At 38.6% G+C, this 16,310-nt stretch overlaps 1 protein-coding gene across 4 annotated transcripts in view; it reads right to left on the reverse strand.

Moving 5' to 3' along the window:
• The window catches only part of sh3pxd2b (SH3 and PX domains 2B), a 50,832-nt gene that overhangs the window by 12,911 nt on the left and 21,611 nt on the right, over positions 1-16,310 (reverse strand). For all 4 annotated transcript variants that reach the window (XM_012853108.3, XM_012853093.3, XM_012853102.3 and 1 more), the window contains exons 4-5: positions 12,988-13,064; positions 3,754-3,845 (exon numbers count right to left, since the gene is read on the reverse strand). In XM_012853108.3, the coding sequence (XP_012708562.2) occupies positions 3,754-3,845; positions 12,988-13,064 (169 nt within the window). The remainder of the gene's footprint in view (positions 1-3,753; positions 3,846-12,987; positions 13,065-16,310) is intronic.

Consider the following 16,310-nt stretch of genomic DNA (forward strand, 5'->3'; position numbering starts at 1 on the left):
TGTTAATTTTGATGAGTGCGATTTTCAGTAAATGAAAATCCCAAACTTAGTTTCTCAAAAGAACATGAATAATATATAAGATCAATAAAAATACAGAAATTTTATTTTCTACACCAATTGTATGGTTGCGCACTGCTCAGTATCAGGAATCTGTTGCTAATATAGCCTTTTCTTCCACTCAATTTTCTATTAATTTGCTTGGGCCAAAACCAGGAAGATAGAGCACATCACCCCAGTTCTAAAGTCCTTACATTGGCTCCCTGAAGCTCAGAGAATAAACTTTAAATTACTTCTGGTAGTTTATAAATCACTGAACAGCTTAGCACCAAAACACAATTAAGACCTGTTGTTGCTGTATCAACCCTCCAGACCACTCAGATCTTCTGGATCTGGTCTACTCTGCAAACCCAGAAGAACCAGAACCAAACATGGAGAAGCAGCATTTAGCTTCTATGCTCCTCAAATCTGGAACAAACTTCCAGAAAACTGCAAAACAGCCAAAACACTGAGTTCCTTTAAATCCAGACTGAAAAAACTGTTTAGAGTTCCTTTCAGGCCATGATAACAGGAACACTGACCAACGTATTTGATGTGTATTAATGTTTTCATCAATTTGTTTTCATCAATTTGAAATTTGATACAATTTACTGTTTGTTACAGGTCTCACAACCAGTGACCGTTTCAATGTGTTTATGATGTTTTCATGATGTAAAGCACTTTGAACCTCCTTGCAGCTGAAATGTGCTATACAAATAAACTTGACTTGGGCACAACAACCTGTGAACAACTTTCTTGGAAATTAGATTCTGTGGCATTCCCTCCTTGTGGAGCAAGTAGAGAAACTGTCAGGTCAGTATCCTTTCCGAAGATTAGACGAGCCAATACACTGTCCCTTGTTCAAATGTTTTGTTAAATTTACTTTTTTTTACTCTTCTGTAATGTACAAATTGTCAGGACAACTGACCATCCCCGGAATCACTAAGAATAACAGAAATAAACCCTCTAAAGATACCAATTTGTGTAATTTAACTATATTAAATATCACATTTCCTAAATAGATTTTTTTTAATCTAATTCTAATTTATGGGAAATGATCTGTATATAAACAAAATAAATTTCTGATGAGTCTTATTTCCATCTAATCAACCAGTAAATTTTCTATTCCTGCCTTCAGTCCCCCACAGCCTTAACTTTTCCTTCCGTAAACTCACTTTTGTTGCAACACGTCCTTTTCTGTTCCGATTTCTCCTTTTCTCAGTGAGCTGTTCTGGCATCATAACCATCTACTTCCCCTTTCCAGCCGAGTTCTCCTGTTCCTCTCCTCCCTCCTGCTCTTAAGGGAAAAACGTCTTGTCTCTCATGCCTTACTACAGTGGATTTATACGCCATGATAAATCTTCTCCTGGCCACAGTGTCTGCACATCAGCCCTGTTGTCAGAGCGCCAGACAATAGGCACTAATAGAGGGCTGTAATACAATTTCAATTCAGACAAACCAAGGGCCTTTCTATATTCGTCTCCTTCAAGCAAATGTGCCAGTGTTTCCTGCCTCTCCATACAAATGCTTGGGTGTTTTGTACGAAGAGCACGGAGGTACGTGTTTTTTTGGCAAGCTCCTTAGAGAGAGAGAACGGGAGCCTATGTGAAGGAGAAGTCTAAGGCGTCTGAAACACACAAATCAAAACCTACTGGCAAGCTTCTGATTCCTTTATATTCAGAACGTATGTGAGATTTCAATCATAAAACACCTCTAGTTGTTGCAGAAATAACACTTTCATGACATTTATTTGCACTGTTTTATAAAGCCAGAAACACGGCTGATACCTCCAGCTCAGTATTACCAGAATTGATCTTATTCCTCTGCCTCCTTCTATAAAACAGAAGGAGGCAGAAATTCAAAGTAACATGCACATTATAGATGCCAACACGACGGGGCTGTAGTGCGTTCTCATTTAACATTTATTCCCCGTAGCAGCTCCTATTGATTGTCCTTGATCAAAAACACCCAGCTGTTCACTCGGTGTTGGACACTTTAGGTCCAATGTAAAACGTGGATCAAAAACTGAGCAGTGTTCGTTTGGCAAGAGGGTTTCGCGTACGTTACAGAATATTGTCCCATTAATTTGAAGAGAAAAACAAGGAGGAAAACAGCAGGGACCAGGATACAGCTGGGGTCATGGTGGGTTTTACGTGTGACTACTGAAACCAAAAACTTGAAAACAAGGTATTGTTGATGTTATTGAGAGGATTTTTTAAAAAAAAGATAATACAAAAATAGGACATTATCAGCCCTGGGGAACATTCTGAGTTTTGCTTTTGTTTTATATTAATGTAGGAATAAAACACTGAAACAAGATAAATGCCTGACATGTAACACCTTATTTAAGTTTAGTCTTTATTTGTAAAACACTGATTCATTAACTTATTTGTTTACTAAATGACAAAACCATGTGGTATGCTTTTGCACACAGTGGTTATTAGATTTACTTATGTATCTATTTTTTTTAGACATTTATGCATTGCATATTCTATGCCTGTCTGTTAATAAATTGTTAAATAATTATTTTAACATGATGGATAAATCTTACAAAATGAATGAGCATGTTTTTAAAACGAGTATTATAATATACACGTTTATGTTCTTCTTTGCTCCGCAGATTTGAATTCTATGGTACTCTGAATTCACGACTGCACCAAATGTTCTTACCTTTTATAGTAAAACAATCCTGTGGCAAACCTGAATGCAACAACGTCTGTGTGCTCTTGCATCTACTTGAATATACATTGCTTTCAATCAAAGTTCGTAATAAGTCTAATGCAATAAGCACAAATGAGTTGTGTATCCCCTGGTGCTGCACCGCTGCAAAGTAGATGTAAAGCAGACGGTGTTTGTGGTGGAAGATTAGGTGCCAATTACCTATTCTATAACCCTATAATACAATAGAAAGGTGTGGCATTCCTGCTGTTAAAACACAAAAGGAAGCCAAGAGAGCGAGCAGAGCAAGCCAGATGTAAGGCCAGCGGATGAATCTATAGATGTTCCATGACCTAAATTGCAAAGAAATCCATTCCCTGATCTGCGTGTGGTTTGGTTCCTGCTCCGACCTCCGTGTATAACACACTGTAGGTCACAAGACTAACTGTCTGTGCTTGCTGCTCGCTGAGGCAACTTCAACACCACGGTGTCCATGTGTGACGACAGAGGTTAAAACTAACAACCTAGCTGACAACTGTTGATGAGGACAAACAAATCTCAAGGGCCAAAACGTGAACTTGACCTCCACCGCCCTAAAGGCGCAGCTAACCTTAATTACTCATTTGAAATCAAGGCGTGTCCATGGGCGCTTGTATTCTGAGCCCAATAAAGTCCTTTTCTTGCACATAGTTACTCTCTGTGCTGAATATGACTATAATATGTCAAGTCAGATTTGTAGAGACAAAAAAAAAAAAAAACTAAGTGTATGGAGGCAGCCTGCAATCTCAGCTGTTTGGTGCCAGAGCTGCAGCTACATGTTAAAGTGCTAACTAAGCTCTTATAATAATGACTAAATGTGCTTCTACAGGGGGGAAAAAAGCCCCAACAGGAAGCAGTGTGACATGAAATCCCATTCATTAGAGGGTGTAATGAATGCTCATTACAAGCAGAATGGGTTGTAGCCGCACACAGGATATGGCCTGAGCCAGAGAAACAATCATTTTCCATTGTGCAAGAAGAAAATCTGAGTTCATATCTGAGTTCATCTGAGGTGCTTACTCCTTGGGTGGGTTGAGGTCTTCAGGTCTGGTCTCAAAAAATACTCGGACTTCCTCGCATTGGGAGATGTATACTGGCAACTGGATCAAAGCCTGCAGGCAGAAAAAAAAAAACAGATAAAGTTTTGCTCTTTGTGGATGACGTATAGAACGGATTTGGCCGTTCTATATGGTTAATAAAAGGTAGGCAGCGATGTCATTTGGGAAGAATTAGTACCCGTATTCACAAACATTCCTACATTCCTAAAAGTAGCTCTTAGTGAGGTCACTTTAGGAGAAATCTTAGAATTTCCCGAATTCCAGGATGTGTCTTAGAATTTTACCTCGATAAGATAAAAGTTATTCACAAAGCATCTTAGGCTTTAAGAGAGCTACTAAAGTGACAACATGTTAGAAGTAGTGAGGAGTACTTTTAGCAAGCCTAAGAGTGTCTTAAGTAGGGAAGATGGAAACAGAGAGACCAGTTCGGCTGATCCTTCGCCTAAACAGTGGAGGAAATGAGCCCATACACGTCTTTAACCATCATTCAATTATTAATATGCAGAAAAGATAAGCTTTTACCATCCCCATAGTGGGAAATTAATTAGTTTCAGCTGCCCTATGGGTTTAAGACGTGGCTCTAGTGACATCATTTTATTGAGGATAAATAAATAATGGGGGTAAAAAATGTATTATTCATAAATAAAAAGTGGGGAAATTTACAAAGAATATCTAGAAAAGAGGTGATAACATATTTTCAGTAATACGTGATGATGTCAGTAGCCTAATTGGTCATCTAGGAGTTTGCTTTTGTGAAGTCATTTCTCCGCTTTTGATCGCTGCAATTCTCCCAAGGCTGGTGCGTAAAAGCACCAAGACACGCAGAGAAAAAGAGGCATCGATCCGTATTTGCGCCCTGATCCAAGGACCAATTTACTTTTCAACACTGTTGTATTCTCTTCCGGAGCTGTGAGCTGGGCTGCGCTGCTGTCCAGTTCGGTTTTTCTTCCACCTTTTTTTCCCCTCCATTTTATGTCGGTCTCTTTGCCAAATACAATCGCTGTGTGCAAGCAGGCAATCCCTGTAAAATGCTCACAGGTGAGTATGCATTAATATCAAATACATAAAGTAGTGAAATGACTGCCGAGTAAAAATAAAGAAGCAAATCAAAATCATGATGAGGATGTAAATAAGGTGCGTTCAAACATTTTGCTAAATTTAATCACCATGACACAGATTTCTTTGTCCAGGCTAATCGGTCCATTTCTCTCATTTGATCACTGGGAGCGCATTTGTGGGGTTTTTCTATCCTTCTACTATCAACCAATCACAGCCAAAGACAGTGTAACACCTAGCAACAGACACCTCCTCTCTAAGATAAACATGTCTGTCATTTCCTTACTCAGAGTTGCTCTCAGCAGCTCCATGAATCACTTTTAAGCTGAGACTCCTAGGTAGGAATTTTAAGGCTGAGATAGGACTCTCTAAATTGTTTGTGTCTTGTCTTCCACAACCTCAAGTGTTTCTAATTGCTGCCATACAAATTATTTAAAAATGCTGGGGGCTTCGCTAATGCTAATCTCGCGAAATAAATGGCTTGTACTTGTATAGCGCTTTACACTATGATCACTCATTCTCCTATTCAGGACTGACAGAAGTGAGGCAGCCATACATCGGCGCCACCGGACCCTCTGACCGCCGCCTGCAGACAATTTGGTGAAGTGTCTTCCAAGGACACAACAACTGAGCCGGTTGAAGCAGGAGATCGAACCAGCAACCCACCAATTGCAAACTCCCTAACTCCTGCGCCACTGTCGCCCCATAATGTCATGCTAATAGACTCTGGGTAGCGCTTTGCTTTGACAGAGAGTTGAGAAATATCACCTCATTAGTAAGTTTGTCTAGTTAAATCTCAAAGGGATAGTGTAGAATTTTCAAATTGAGTTTTTGTTAAACGGTTATAAGAAGTTCACTTAATACCTAGAGTAGATACCTTTCACAGCATCTTTGTTAAGTATAAATCCAGTTTGACTAGGCCAGGGGGCTGGACTTGTAAATCTAGAACTATTAAACATCAGAAAATATAAAGTGATAATATTAGGCATACAACAATAAGAACATTCTAAGTTCTCATAAAATGTATACTGTATTCTCACAATATTTTCATAATTTCCTTAAAAATACCCCACAAAAACGACACCCTGCCAGAAAGCGGCTGCCGATCACTGGCGCAAATATTTTGGGGGGTGCCAGGCTAACAAGTTTGTGAATCTCTACTCAAGGCCAAAGCAGACTTCTATTCTAAACCACTTAAGATTTTCAGATATTTATATATGAAACTGAAGTTGAAGGTGGTGCAGTTCTCACAGGTTCCACAGAGTGAGATCATTTGTGGCACAATGCCTCCTACCCTACCCCCGCTTCCTGTGCAAACAACCACATGTTTCTTTGTAAATAATCACTGAATGCAAACATGAGAATGTTTTAAGAATTATAAAGTAGCACCCACATGAATTTCTAGGATATTTTTGAGATTGGAGTTATTTTAAGAGGGGGGGGGGGGGAAGTCCACTTTGGTCTCGGCTCCTCTCAGACATGCTATTAGCTTTAGCCTCCAGCAAGGGGTTTAGGCTAAATGAATGTGCTATGAAAGGTATTTACAGCAAGTCAAATATTAACTCCTTGACAGCTCATAACAAAACTAGTCCTTTATCATATTTTGTTCCTGCCTTACTGTATAGTTGCCAGGTTTTCATCAGTATTTTGCATCTGCTTTAAGATTTTTGTCAAACCATTACTGGTGTTGTCTGTACATGTAGAGGGTGTCGTACCTTCATTCACGTTTTAAAATCGAATCTAAAATCTAATCACACGAGTCGGCTTTAATAAACCAGGCAATCAAACAGCTTTCTGTGTTGCGTTTCTCAAGCATACTTTTCTTTGATTCCGCTCTCAGTTTATTGATTAATCCTCCCACGTCCAACACATCTGTGGAGGATCCCTAACAGCAGGCCTATTAGCCCTGACAACACAGCTTTAGATGAAAAACAAACAGCCCCATTGAGTTTTCCCATTTACTGCTGTGATTCGTCTCCTTCTCTGTCACACAGCCTGTCATGATACCGTCTAAATCTCTTTTCGCTAGAGCTTTATTTTGATAACAAAAGTCTGCGTTATCTTCTAACCATTCGCTTTGTCACTCACCGATGGGCAGCGGCGAACATGATAATCACCTCGACAGAGCGGGGTGACGAGAGAAAAAACAGTTTTGCTGCCAACAGCTGACCGTATAAGGACCATCTCCGATTTCAGACAAAGCGAGGCGACTTCTCCGTTTGCAAGCAAGCCAGGGCTCGGCGCTATCCATCAAGCTTCCCCTGCTGCTCTCCGCCTCTTGATTTTAATACTCCTAAGTGTTTCAGTTTTGTCCTTCAGAGGAGCAGAGTCGACCTCTAACAACGACTGTCACCCACTGACGTAAAGTCAGGGCTGATGTGGAGTGAAAGCCGAAGGCCCAACCCGAGCGTCCTTGTCGCGTCTGCCGCCTTTGGCTCGTCGCAGTTAAAAGCCCCGGTTTGGCTTGGATTCAAAGGAGAGCAGTTCTTCCCACTGACAGGGCACTTTTCTCCCCCCCTCATTCCAAAATAGAAGCGTGCTTATGAGCACATACATGTTTTCTACTACACGATAAATGTCAAAACAACAGCTCTGTTCATATCTGGAAATATTAAAGCCAAGTGGCTCATTTTAGACACACGCATGGTTTTCACCAGGGGAGCACTATAACATTAGGTCCGGCAGGCCGTAGCGCCGCGCCGCGCCGCTCTGCGCCTCAGGTCAGAGTGCATGGTGAACAAGTTTCTCCTCTCTTTGGGATTTATTTGTCTCCACGAGGCAGCCTGTGGCCTGTCCGCTCATTACGATTCTCCCCAGGGAGGAGACGGGAGAGAGGCTCAGGGTAAATTACATTAAATGGACTTTACGGGTGTTCTTTGCAGAGGGGCTGCATTAAGGTAATTGTGAGTGCTCGTGTCTGCGCGTGCGCACGTGCCGGCGAGCATGTGTGTATTCTCCAAGGAAAAATATAATGGAATTGAAAGATCTACTTCTCATACAGGACAGCACAATGAGGCCGCGTGGCCGCGCGGTGTCTTTTTGAAAGCAAACGCACATAGTGGATGGGACCTCAGTGAGAAAGGAGGACAGGACAGATGGGGCTGGATGATATAGGAAAAAAAAAAAAAGCATAGCAGTAAAATTTAAATAATATTGATCGATATTGACAATTCAAAACCTATATTGTAAGTGCAGCCCTGGTCATTTTATACTGTCGCTTAATGAGCTATTTTTAAATAAAGAACACTGAATTCAAACTCTACCTTACATTCAACCAACGTTTTACCAAAACTGTAAGTCCTAAAAAATAAAGGACAAGTGCTCTCTCTCTGAACTCTGAAGCTTGGTGAAGGAGCTTTTCTGGGTCTGTGTTTGTAATTGGTTGGGAGTGTGTAAAGTATTAACCTAAATGAAAGGGTTTAATGCAAAAGAGAAACTTTTTTCAATTGACTACCTTATTTTTCTATTGACCCACACGTCTATCTATCGACATATATTGTTATTGAATTTATTATCGTCCAGCTCCAAGTGAAGATTTCATTTTTGTTTGTTTTTTTATGATCTGTAATCTCAGAAAAGATAATTAGGTACAGTTTGTTGCAAAGGCATTTATACCTCTTCAAATTTTTAGGGAGATTTTGTCACATAGCAACCAAGAACATACATGCATGTTTTTTTTTTTTTTTTTTTTACCATGTAATGTGACCAACCAACACAAGGTGGGTAAAGATTAATGCAAGGGTCAATAAAAGAAGCAGCCAAAAGACCCACGGTAACCCGAAAGGAGCCGCAGAAATCCATAGTTCAGGTGGGGAATTTGTTTAAAGAACAAATATTAGTCCAAAACTCCACAAATATGGCTCTAATGGAGGAGTGATCTGTTCGCAGTTACCCTGCAGTCATGTAGGGGACACAGGAAACATGTGGAATTAAGTCCTTTGGTCAAATGAGGAAATATGAACATTTTGGCCTACATGCAAAATGCTATGTGTGGCAGGAAACTAACAATGCACATTGCCCTGAACACAATATCCCTAAAACATGGGGTTGGCGGCATCATGCTGTGGGCAAGCCATTTCAGCCGATGATGTGCTGCATAAAGATGAATATTATGCTTTGTAGACTGTAGTATTAACCTACATGATAGGCTCGAATGCAAAAGGAACGGAAACATTTTATTGACCTCCTTTTCTTTCTATTGATCCACATGTCTATCAGTCGAAATGTATTGTTATTGAATTATCGTTCAGCCCTAAGTAAAAATATATATTTTTTACGATCATACATGCATGTAAACCTACAGCCATTGTTACAACGGGGCATTTAGATTAAAGTATATTCATGACAGTGGTCCAGTCAAAGTCGAGTAAATCACACAGAAAATAGGTCATGGTTTGAAATGTGCTGTTTACGAGCAGTCTCCATCCATTCTGAATGAGCTTGAGAAGAAATGACCAACCTTTTAGTCTCTATAGGTGGACAGATATACCTGAAAGACTTACAGCTTTAATGGCAATGAAAGAAGGCTCTGCATTTTTTGACTCTAGGCCTGAAAACAAATGAACTCTTCAGATTTGTTTTCATAATTTGTAATAATTTTTTTTATTTGAATCTGTAATTCTATTTCTACTTCACAATTATGCACCATAATGCGCTGGATACTACATAAAATATCGATAGAACACAGAGATCTGAATCTATAATGTATTTTTTTTTTTACAAAAGATTCAAGGGATATGCATACTTTTGCAAGGCACTTTATATGATTTTTGAATACTAGAGCTAAAACATTAAAAACTGTTGTTCATTCATAGCACTGTTTAATCTGACCAATGATTTTAGGCAAAACAATCCCTAACTCCATGTTTTCTTTTCAATAAAAACTAAAGCTGCCCAACCAGGGAAATTCCATATGAGTCAAGATGAAGTCTCCGCTGTAAAACACAGGTGCTGACTCAGCTCTTTCAGAAAAAAAAGAAAACCCTGAGCTTCACCTTGCCAAGCTGCAACAGTTAAAGCTAAATTCAAAGCGATTAACAAAAACGACTGTGATGCTGTGTTTAGCAAAAAAGCACAAAAGAACATCAACATGAAATTCTCTAACATGGTAAATATTACGCTTCATATGAAGAAGGAAAAAAAGAGAAATAACGTAGAATCTGCACAGCTGTTGCTACAAGAAATCCCCACCCAGAGACAGGAACCAACAACTTTACGCATTCCTCCCCCAAACTCTTGTTTTTGTCATAAGTGGTTAAAGATGTAGCCTACACCCACTTTGCATTCCTTTACCACTGCTTGACTAAGGGCCCCCTCCATCCCTCAGCATTGTTTATCACAGATAAAAGTCCCTTCACCTTAGGGGCCTTATGATTTGCTGCTTTTAGTTAGGCTACAATTGTTTAATAGTTGTGCATTAGAATTGTTTGTAGAGTGAAAACTTCATGACACACTTATCAGAAATAACAGGAGATTAAATCAGTTTAAAAAAACAAGTAAAAATACAATAATCAGTAAATACAGGACAGGTGTGAAGTTTATTTTTCCTCTCAGGAGACTTGAAGCATTACAACCAACGTGTTAAAAAGAAAAGGACTGTGAGTCTGTGAGTTTTGCATTTGCTGACTGGAGCCAGCTCAGCAATAGGTTGCTTTTTGTCTTTACCTCAACATTGCTTATGGTTGCAACCACAGCCTATAAGTGACTACAGCTAAAAAAGCAAGGCCCAAGCTTACATCCTGAGAAATCCTGAGAAGATGCTTCTTCTGCTGGTTACAAAAATTGCCCCAGGTTGAAAAAAAACAACAACAAAAAAAAAACAGATAGACCTTGCTACCACAGATAAATATATTCTACGTTTAGAAAGAGAAATGCTGTTTTTAAAAAGAGTATGAATATTAGTCATTTTGTATTTGTCACATACAGCCATGGAAAAATTGCGGGCAGAGCCCTCTGTTAATCAAAGTAAATCCCGCAATAGTCACTGAAATACCTTGAAACTGACAAAGTAATAATAAATAAAAATATACAGAAACTTGGCCAATAAAAATCAGACATTGGTTTTGAATTGTGGTTCAACAGAATCATTATATATAAAAATAATCATGCCCTCCTAGAAAAGACTGAAAACATTTTGACCATAGGGACATGTTAAACTGAGAACTGTCCTCTAATTAGCATTATTGATATCTTCAAGTTTGTAAGCAGTTAGTTTGTCAATTTAAAGTGTTAGAAGAAGACACTGTGCTGTTTGGTGTTATAATGTGGAAAAGACTGAACATGGATCACAGGAATTGAGAGAGCTGTCTTAGAAGATTAGAAGGCAAATTATAGATAAGTATGTTAAAGGGAAAGGCTATAAGACCCTCTCCAAGCAGCTTCATGTTCCTGTGACTACAGATGCATATTTATTCAGAAGTTTAAGGTCCACAGGACTGTAGCCAACCTCCTTTCCCGTGGCTGTAGGAGGAAAATAGATGGCAACTTAAAGACAAAGATCATACAAATGGAAACTAAAGAGCCCAGAATAAACTCTAAATAAATTAAAGGTGAACTACAAGGTCAACATACATCAGTGTTAGATCGCAGAATCCTTTCACTGTTTGAGCCAAAGTGGACTCCATGGGAGACATACTGTTGAAAGCAAATAATAAAGAGCAAGACTGGAAGTTGCCACAATGCATGTCGTAAAGTCACAAAGTTTCTGGGAGAATGTCCTTTGTACAGTTGAGACATAACTGGAGCTTCATGATAAGGCACATCAGCTCCACGTTTGCAGACACAAAAATAAAACACACCTAGAGAAGAACACTGTCCCTGCTATGAAACATGGAGGAGGCTCGGTTATGTTCTGGGGCCGCATTGCCGCATCTGCTGCTGGGTGTCTCAGATCTGTGCAGGGTTCAATGACATCACAAGACTATCAAGGCATCCTGGTGAGAAATGCGTCGCCTAGTGTCAGATCGTTTGGCCTCAGTTCAAGGTCATGGGTCTTCCAACAGCATTATGACCCAAAACAACCAGCTAGAACCACCCAAGAACAGCTATGCGGATATTCTGAAGTGGCCTCATATGAGGCCATGAATCATATGATTTAAATCCCATTGAACATCTAAAGAAGGGTGCCTTCACCGTCTTTTGAACCATAATTCGTAAATAATGTCTGATTTGTATTGGTTGATTTTAGGTACATTTTTATTAATTATAATTTTTGTAAGTTTCAAGTTATTTCAGTGACCATTGTGGGATTTTCTTTGATCAACAGAGGGGTGTCAACAATTTTGTCTATGAATGTATATGTGTGACAAATACTGTTACATACAGTGTATGTCTTACAGCAGTTTATACACCGTTACTACTGACCGTCTTGTGCTTCTGCTGAAAAAAAAAGACGAAGAGTAGCGTTAATCCCAGTTTTTCCTACCAAGCGATTAATCTTACGTTTTTAAACTAATGGACTGAGTAACTCAGGTTTGACAATAATAAATAAATAAATAAATAAATTGTATTAATAAACAGCAGAATTTCCGATGGTCAAAAAACAAACATTTATTCAAATAACTGTAAAAGGTCATTCATCAATGAACTTTTGTGAATTTTTATGCCAATATTGAAAAAAAAATGCGTTTGAAATTAACCATTTTCTGTGATATGAGGGTTGCAACAAAGTATTCATCCAGGTAAAAAGGGAAACATATTTGAGGTTAATACTGAAAACCCCTAACATTGCTCCTTATTATTGTTGGTTCACAGTAGGGCAGCACAAAATCAGGAAAACACGTGACGGCAATGTATTGTTGGATATTGTGGTGACAATTTTCATTATTAAAGCCACATTTTCTGACCAATTTATTGACATTTAGAGTTGTACAAGCACGGAAATTGAAATATAGTATCCCACCAAATATTGCATCTAAGCAGTTCTTTGCTATTGGAATATTGCAAACACTGATATGATGCCTGCAACTAAATATATTTTACAGCTTTAGTTCACAGGAGAAAAAATATATTATAAAGATAATAAAATATGGATGGACACTTGTTCCTCCTTCTGTTTCTCACCATCCTTTGCTTTAATTTTAATTGAAGAAAAACATTTCATGAACAATAAGAAATCAGATGTGTGAATAATGAAACTCACCCTGCAGTACTCGTTGATGGGCCTTAGTCTCTTCATAGCCACATCTCTGATATGGCTTCTCCTAAACAAAATCTTCCCTAAAGAATGGGGAAAAAAAGACAAACAAAGGTTAAAATCTTTAAGCTGTCAATATAAAAGGGGTATATTTAAAGGCCGCATGCCTTATCATTCCTTATTATTTGCACCTAAAGTAAATAGTGCACAATATTAACACAAAAAGAGTTGATGCTAGTTTTAAAGCAACTTAAGGATAACTAAACACAAAACAAGGTCACTGTGATTCAAATAAAACATGACAGGAGAATTAGTATGCAGAAGCAATCCAGACACTTCATCAATAAATCTGCCAGCACAGTGAGATGAGTAAGGAGCCGTGTGACTAGCTGGCCTTTCTGAGACTCGAATAGATATTATTTTAGGAGGACAATTTAAGTCTGCATTAAAGTTTTTTCTTCCCGAGTGTTTAATCATAATCCACGCATGACCACAAGCGCAGACACACTGGGTCGCCATAACAATAACAAGAAATGGCCACAACTTGGCATGACTTGACATTTCCTGCAAAACATAAAGCATTTTCTTTTCAGTCCACTTTTTTTTTGTTGGCTTTGTTTCTTTTTTTGGGTTGAAACTAATAAAAAATTACAGAGGAAATGATACTGAAACATGAATGTTAACATGTTTCACTAATGTTGCGAAGGCTCTCCTTTTCATCTGATCTTTCTAGGCAGAGAACCTAAAGCAACAACATACTTTTTGCTAAAGATAAACTGTAGATATACCCCAAAACCACAGGACATGATATCACTGAGCGATGCAGCGTAAGACATCACCTCCTTGCCATCTCCAGAACATCCTGCTTGATTACTTACGCTTTAAGTCATGTGTCGTTGCCTATTTTGCAAAGCAGCGTTTTAAAGTGTTTTTCATTTCAGAGCAGGCAGGCGAGTTATTAGTAAAAACAGCTCTTGCATAAACTTTCATAGGGAACATTTGATGTATTTATTTATTTTCTTCACACTCTTAATCCTGTTCAGGGTGTCGACAGTTCATGTAAATGATAATATTTATTTGTAATCCACATTTTCTTGACTGATATGTATATTAGGAAATGCTACATGACATATATATTTATTTGCATTAATATTGAATCGATAAAATAAAAGGCTAAAGCCAAATTCCAGTGAAATATAGCGTTTTTTGTCTACACCATGTACGATTAAATACCCAGACTGGGAATGAAGCTTTAAATAATATTTCCTTATGTAAATAAAAGATAAGCTTGTGCAAATACTTTGGCTAACTGCTCATATGGAGGAAATAAAAGTAGGTGGTACAGTTTTGGATGAAATGAGCTATGTGTATAACCATGAAATTGCTTTGACTCCTGTTCTTGCTAAAAAAAAAAAAAAAAAAAAAAAAAAAATCATTATTATTATAAACCATGTATGGGAAAATGTCTCCTTTTACCACTGGCTCTGTTGGAGTTTACAACATACATTCTTGCCTAATTACTTAGGCAAGATACTTATACTTGATACTTATTTAGGGTGCTTATTTTATGAAGATGAATGAGTTGAGTTAGCAACCAAGACATGTATACAGATTTCTAAAGTAATAAAAGCAATAAAACCAATTAAAAGTGAAAGAAAACATTGCTGATCCAAAACTGGCGATATTTTCCTCCCAAAACAGACAGGAGGTACCTGGAAAGATCTCAAAAAGCTAAAGAGATTTAAAAGTCATCTCTCATTTGATTACTTCTCTTCCTCCTTTTCATTCTCATTCCTCGCATCGTCCTTCTTAAAACACAAAGTGTTCTTGAAGGTTTTCCAAAGCTCTTTGGGGTCAGGAGAGAAGCACCGACCCAACACTGCTCACTTTGTATGCGCGGCGGCTCGTGGATGCAGCCGACGAAAAGAGCTCGTTGGGAGGGAGGGAGGGAGGGAGGAGAGGCGCAGAAACAGCCGCGGCCCTCGAGCCATGGCTGGGAGACAGGCTGGACTTTATGGCCCAATCGGCGTGCCAGCAGTGGCCAAAGGTATCAAGCAACTGTTGTTTCCCTTGGAAGACTGAGGCATTAAGAGAAGAGACTTACAGTGAGGGCAACACAGAGGGGGCCACTGTTACTCACGTCTTACCCAAAGAGCTGTGTCTCGAGCTAATCTCTTAACCAACAGACTCGCCACTTTGTTTTGCCTCTTCAGGGAGATTGTTTCCCGTCGCTAACACTTTTATATAACTCCAAAGCTGGTCGTAGTGACACGGCTGAAAATCTAAACCTGTTACTTCGATTTGATTTGAAGCTTTAAGTTTCAGTGCAACAAACGTGAGTTTTGGTGTTTCAAAAGATTAGGCAGACTAGGAGCACTTTACCAAGTAGCCTACCAAACGAGTCTTAGGTCTGGTGTCATGGGTTTACTAGATTTATTTTCTTATTGCTATAAGACTTGAGGCTGGAATGGTTTCTCATATAACTGGATCACAAAAGAAAATTGCTCCATGCTCAATGCAATTCATATCAGTGCATGCAGAGGTCATGTGCTTCACAGGGACGCTTACTGCATGGTCGCACTCCTATTCACCCGTGGTTAGGAGTGTACGATTTTGCCGAAAATCAATATTGCAATTTATTTCAACCGTAATTTTTGTGCATTAACCACAAACAAAAAACGGCCTGTAGATAAAAAAAAATTGGAAACAAGGACTATTTAAAACAAGAAATTTCTATTAATCAGAATATTATTATTCAAGATAAAAGGCTGTTTAGTTGGACATCAATCCTTGTTGAACATATCGTGCAAAGTGCCACCAACAAACAAGTCTGTGTATTAAATAGTTTGACCCGTACTTAATGCTTTAGTGAGATTCCTGAAAGTTTGTGGTAAAAAAGTAAGATGATGATATATACTCTAAAACAAATAATTAAATTAGATTATCTCGCTGCTGCAACTCTCTTGCCTTCCGTGTGAAGGCAAACCCTCTTTAAAACATATTACCAACACCTGACGGGTCTTATCCATTAATTATCACATAGCCAAAAATTACAGCCCTCTGTGATTTGGAAATTGCGATTTTTTTAAAATTGCGATTATAATGCAAATGCGATTAATTGTTCATCCCTACTGGTAATGAAGAAAAACAGTCTATATTCCAAGTAAAAAGCCAAAAATATCCAGAATGCTTTATGTTTTGGACTATGCCCAACTCAGGGAAAGCAGGAATATGCTACAATAAACTGAATTAACTTAGCACAATGGTGCAGTGTAAGTAACAACTTTACAGATGGAGTGATCTTAGAGTTGTGAACTGCTATTACCCTC

The sequence above is a fragment of the Fundulus heteroclitus genome, chromosome 11 (assembly GCF_011125445.2).
Source record: "Fundulus heteroclitus isolate FHET01 chromosome 11, MU-UCD_Fhet_4.1, whole genome shotgun sequence".
Taxonomy (NCBI): domain Eukaryota; kingdom Metazoa; phylum Chordata; class Actinopteri; order Cyprinodontiformes; family Fundulidae; genus Fundulus; species Fundulus heteroclitus.